The sequence below is a fragment of the Chelonoidis abingdonii genome, chromosome 2, assembly GCF_003597395.2.
Source record: "Chelonoidis abingdonii isolate Lonesome George chromosome 2, CheloAbing_2.0, whole genome shotgun sequence".
Lineage (NCBI taxonomy): Eukaryota > Metazoa > Chordata > Testudines > Testudinidae > Chelonoidis > Chelonoidis abingdonii.
In genome coordinates this window covers 154,807,168-154,813,167 of record NC_133770.1, presented here as the reverse complement: position 1 = coordinate 154,813,167, position 6,000 = coordinate 154,807,168, and the positions used below count along the sequence as shown (strand labels likewise).

Here is a 6,000-nt window from a genome sequence, read left to right as displayed (position 1 = left end):
TGAGAAGTGTGTTTTGTGTGAAAGGAATTCTAAAAATATTTATTTCAAGTACAGTTTGAAATGGATTATTTAGTGTCATAAAGAAATCTAATACCAATTTTACAACTTTACTTATACTGAGTAATCTCTTACTCTGCATATTAATCCATTGGTTCAATGGGGCTACGGTGGACCTCCCGCAGGGCCGGCAGAGTGCTCCCCCCGGCATGCGCCCCAAGCACCGCTTGGCGTGCTGGGGCCTGGAGCCGGCCTGGTTGTAACAGGATGATCTTCCTGCTCTGGGAAGGAGAAGCTTCTCCCGCCCTCCCTTGAATAACCTTGCTGGGGGCTTCCAAAACCTCAAAGCCAGCTCTGACAACAGACCCACTCAACAACTGACACACGCTTCTATGTACAGACTTTGACTGAGAGCTTCCTGCAGATGATGATCTGCAGACAGATGACCCATGCATTAGACAGCTAGAACAACCAGACCAGGGCAGCAACACCCTGCACTCCACAGATCTGCGAGCCCAGACACACAGCCCTATGCTCGAGCAGTAGACCCATCTAAGGACAGTGCAAATGCAGACTGCACACAGTGCTGTGCTCAGACACATAGACGACCTATGCATATGCAGTGGTGTTGTACTATATTGGTGCCAGGATTTAGAATATAACGGGGTGAGGGTATATCTTTTAGTTTGTAAGAGCGACAATTTTTGAGCTTCCACAGACCTCTTCTGGTTGGACAATGTATATCATGCACAACTCCTTCCCCCCCCCCCCACAAATCTAGACATAGAAATATCACACAGATACAAAATATGCACATCACACACATACAGAATATTCCTGGGAAATGTAGTCAGAGGGCAGGTCTACGCTATGTACCTACATCAGTATCATTACATCGCTCAGAGGTGTGAACCCACACCCCCGAGTGATGTAGTTACACCGACGTAACCCACGGTGCAGACATAACTACCATCTCTTGGGGAGAGGGATTAAGTGTGCAGACGGGAGAAGCTCTCCCTTGGGCATAGGAGCATCTTCACTAAAGCACTACAGTGGTGCTGGTGCAGCGCTGTACATGAAGACAAGACCAGAGTGGTGGAACAGATTGTTTAGCATAAATAGTTAGCACATTTTTCAAGGGACCTTTCGAAGTGAAGTGGACCGTTAACAGGGTGGCCAGATGTCCCAATTTTATAGGGACAGTCCCGATTTTTGGGTCTTTTTCTTATATAGGCTTCTATTACCCTCCACCCCTGTCCTGATTTTTCACACTTGCTGTCTGGTCACTCTAACTGTTAACACCTCTCAGTCATAGGGAGGCAGGGGGAAAGGTGGTGGTGTGGGGCGATTGGAGGGGTTAGAGATTGTTGCAACAAACCATAAATCCAGTGTCTCTATTCAATCCATGATTTTTAGTGTCTAGCAATGTTATAAATGTAAGCTCTTAGGCTCGTCTTTTCAAGGTGTTGTGTAGGTTTCCTTTGAGGATGAGGATGGAGAGGTCAGATATAGAGTGATTGCTTTGTGAACATTGTTCACGCATGTTAATAGGGTGTTTTTTGTATTTTATCATTTCTCTGTGTGAGTTTATTCGAGAGTGTAGTGACTGTCTGGTTTGACCCAAATAGTTGTGATTGATGCATTGAGTGCACCAGGTGTGATACACCACATGTTGTGATAGGCATGTGTAGGACCCATGGATCTTGAAAGGAGTGTGGTAGGGGGATGTTGATCATTGTAACAATGGAGATGTGTCTACAGGTTTTGCATCTGTTGTTTTGACATGGTCTGCTGCCACTTTAAGTTGGTGTGTTCTGGTCTGTGGGGAGCTTGCTTATGATGATGAACTTGGAGAGGCTGGGAGGTTTATTTGAAGGGCAGAAGAGGGGTTCAGGAAAGATTTCTTTCAGGATGTGATCTCCATCGAGTGTGGGCTGTAATTGTTTGATGATACCTCATATGGGCTTTGGCATTGGCTGGCAGGTGACATCTCGGGGTGTGCGGTTGGAGGGGTTTTATTTCTATATTGAAGCAGGTTGTCTGGCAGTATTTGGGTGGCCTGTTTCATGATGTGATCTCCTTCTCTGGTGCATTGTCCTTGTTTGGTGAAGACAGTTTTAAGTGTGTTCATGTATCGATCCCAGATTTTCTTCTCAGAATATATTCTATGGTATCTGAGTGCCTGGCTGTAGATAACACTTTTCTTGGTTTGTCTGGGGTGGTTGCTGGACCTGTGAAGATAAGTGTGGCAGGCTGTGGGTTTCTTGTATATAGTTGTCTGTAGGGTTTATTTGTTCAGGCCGATCATGCATAGATCCATGCAGCACGGACAGACACATAGTTCTGTGCTCAGACGGACTGACCCACACCTAGATACATGCAGTACACAGACGGAGACACAGCCCTGTTTGTGCTCAGACATGTCGGGCTAATAAAGTTATTACCTCCTCTTCAAGTATCAGAGGGATAGCCGTGTTAGTCTGGATCTGTAAAAGCAGCAAAGAATCCTGTGGCACCTTATAGACTAACAGACGTTTTGGAGCATGAGCTTTCATGGGTAATACCCACTTCGTCAGATGCATGTAGTGGAATTTCTAGGGCAGGTATATATATGCTAGCAAGCAAGCTAGAGATAACGAGGTTAGTTCAATCAGGGAGGATGAGGCCCTGTTCTAGCAGTTGAGGTGTGAAAACCAAGGGAGGAGAGAAACTGTTTTGTAGTTGGCAAGCCATTTCACGTCTTTGTTTAAATCCTGAGCTGATGTGTTGTCAAATTTGCAGATGAACTGAAGCTCAGCAGTTTCTTCTTCTTGAGTTTGCTAAGTCTGTCCTGAAGTTTTTTTGCTGCCAGATGGCCACCTTAAGGTCATATGGTGGGCCAGGGAGGCTGAAGTGTTCTCCTACATGTTTTTGTATCTTGCCATTCCTAATATCTAATTGTGTCCATTTATCGATGGTCCCAGCTAAAACCCTCGAACGCTCATCAGGGATCTGCACCCATCCTGACAATGATACCCACACTTTCCAGGCCTTGGTGGCAGGCCAGTCCTCGCCCACAGACAACCTTGCCAACCTGAAACATATTCTCACCATACTGCACGCTGCACCATAGTAACTCTAGCTCAGGAACCAATCCATGCAACAAACCTCGATGCGAACTCTCCCACATATCTACACCAGCGACACCATCACAGGACTTAACCATATCATCCACACCATCACCGGTTCATTCACCTGCACGTCCACCAATGTAATATACGCCATCATATGCCAACAATGCCCTCGCTATGTACATGGCCAAACTGGACAGTCTCTAGATAATGGACACAAATCAGATATTTAGGAATGGCATATACAAAAACCTGTAGGAGAACACTTCAGCCTCCCTGGCCCACTATACTGACCTTAAGGTGGCCATCTGGCAAGCAAAAAACTTCAGGACCAGACTTCAAAGAGAAACTGCTGAGTTCAGTTCATCTGCAAATCTCTCATCTCAGGATTAAACAAAACTGTGAATGGCTTGCCAACTACAAAACCAGTTTCTCCTCCCTTGGTTTTCACACCTCAACTGCTAGAACAGGGCCTCATCCTCCCTGATTGAACTAACCTCGTTATCTTAGCTTGCTTGCTAGCATATATACACCTGCCCTAGAAATTTCCACTACATGCATCTGACGAAGTGGGTATTCACCCACGAAAGCTCATGCTCCAAAACGTCTGTTAGTCTATAAGGTGCCACAGGATTCTTTGCTGCTCCTCCCTCAAGTTGCCTCTGTAACATGCAGTACAGATAGCCCTGTGCTCTGACAGACCCAGGCATAGCCACCTACAGTGCGTGCAGACACACGGCCCTGTGCTTAGACAGGCAGACCCATGCACAGACACATGAAGCTCACACAGACACATCTGTGCTCAAACAGACTGACCCATGCATAGGGCCAACAACAGGCACACATCCCTGGGCTCAGACACACCCATGCGTATCCACATTCAGTGCAGACAGCCAGACTGGTGCCTAGACACATGCTGGGTGGATAGGCCCATGACTGGAGGGGCAATGCAGACAGGCCCACGTGCACAGCCACATTCAGCGCAGACAGACAAATCCTCCAACTCGCTCAGACAGACAGACAGAGGCGCAAGACCCGCCCCACGCGGAGCACACACCCTCCCGCCCTGGCCAATGGGAGCCGGGCGGCGGGGGCGCGTCACTCCGGGGCCGGGGGAATCTCTTGAATGAGCCACATTGTTACAGCAGAAAGTAACTAACGTGCCGGCTGATCGAGACCGGCTCCGGCTCTGACTCCCCGTGCTGCGCAAGATGATCGCGTCCCACCTGCTCGCCTATTTCTTCACCGAGCTCAGCCATGACCAAGGGCAGAAGGTGGGCGCACCTCCTCCCATCGGTACTTGCGTGCCAATACCTCGTGTGGGTGTGTGTGGTCGCGGGGGTGTTAGTGAGGTTCGGAGCGGGACCCGGGGCGGGCTTTGCAGGCTGTCGATACCCATCGTGGGCGGGGGGAGCGGCCCGCCCTGGGGTGGGTTATCGATACTGAGCCGGGGGTGAGCGAGATGTGAGGCTTGTGCCTGTCCGGTCGGAGAGAATTCGCCGGTCCGGGGACTGGAGCGAGCGATACCTGGCTCCTGGCGGGAGGAGATTCCCCCCCATCCCCTTGGGGGGGGGGCTTTAGCGCTTCCTCCCCCCACTATTCCCTTGGGGGGGCTGCAGCGCTCCCCCCCCGGGTCCGGTTGAATTGCTGACCCGTGTTCGGCTGTGCGTCCTCTCGCTTTATTTTGTGTGTGTGTGTGTGTGTCGAATAGTGGGAGTGGGAAGCGGGCTCCCTCCCCTCCCACTCCTCGGTACCGGGGCAGGGAGTCCGGGCGGCGGATGGACGGGGCAGCTCGGGGTCCCTCCTGGGAGGTCGCGTTCTGGGAAACTCCGTGCATGATATCTCACATCCTGTGTCTTGCCCTGCAAACCCGGCTGGTGGGTTGGGTGTGTGCCCTAACCCCGTGGGCCGCAGCTCCAGGGGGCGGGGCGGTCTTCCCACTGCCTTGCTTTTATCGTCAGAGTAGGGGGTCCTTGGCCCCAGGGTTTGTCTGGAGGAAGAGGAGGCTCTCCCCACTGCCTTGACTTCATGTCCCGCACCCTAGCCCCTCCCCCCCGGGCCATGGGATGAAATGATTCTGGTTTGGGGGTTCTGCCGACGGGTTGGGGTGGGTTTGAGGATGTGACCTGATCCTGGCAGGGGCCGATTCTGAAGGCGTTTCCCCCTCCCCGGGGGTTTAGTTCCAGCCTTTGGAAAGGAAGCGGCTGCAAAGTGTCTGTGGGGAGGGAATTCTCGCTCCCCTTGTCTTGCTGCCACAGCCTGGCCCAGCAGAATGGCTGGGGGCGCCCCTGGTGCTGGGATTAATTTCCCACTCCTGCTGCTCGGTTTTACAGGAGCTACGTCCACCTCCACCAGACCCTTTCAGTGTCTGCTAAATCTCCCTCACTGGAGTAGGTGGGGAGGGCTGGGAAACCACGGAGCGCTTTCCCGCCAACCAACAAAACGGTTTCTTTTAAAGCATCCCAAAACTCCTCGCTCTGTGGATTTGAGATTTTGCTTTGGCCTGTTATAAACAATAACCTTCCTGTAGTTTGTTCCAGCCAAGGCTCTTACAACCCTCTGTGACTGAGGGTAAGTATTGTCCCTCAGTTTATAGCTGGGAGGTGAGGGACAGGTTGTAACTTACTCAAGGTCCCATAGGAAGACTAGGCAGAACTCAAGTGAACCCAGATTTCCTGATCCCCAAGCATAGCTTGAGCCACATGGCTGCAATTTAAAGTTTTGCTTTAGGCTCCCTGTCTATAAGAGTGAGGGTTATTTTAGGACATGTCTGAGTGGGATGCTTAGATTTATGAGAAAACCTTCCCTGGAGGGTTCCTCCCTGCAATCCCAAAGAGGACTCTTCAGTGGTGCAATGTGTCAAAACCCTGCAGTTCAATGCTTTCCCTTTCCC

General features: G+C 50.7%; 1 protein-coding gene across 1 annotated transcript in view; it reads left to right on the top strand.

Moving 5' to 3' along the window:
* Nucleotides 1-4,240: 4,240 nt before the first annotated feature.
* HK2 (hexokinase 2) overlaps nt 4,241-6,000 on the top strand; it is a 64,534-nt gene continuing 62,774 nt past the window's right edge. The window contains exon 1 of the mRNA XM_032771294.2: nt 4,241-4,381. Within this exon, the coding sequence (XP_032627185.1) occupies nt 4,319-4,381 (63 nt within the window). The 5' untranslated portion in view covers nt 4,241-4,318. The remainder of the gene's footprint in view (nt 4,382-6,000) is intronic.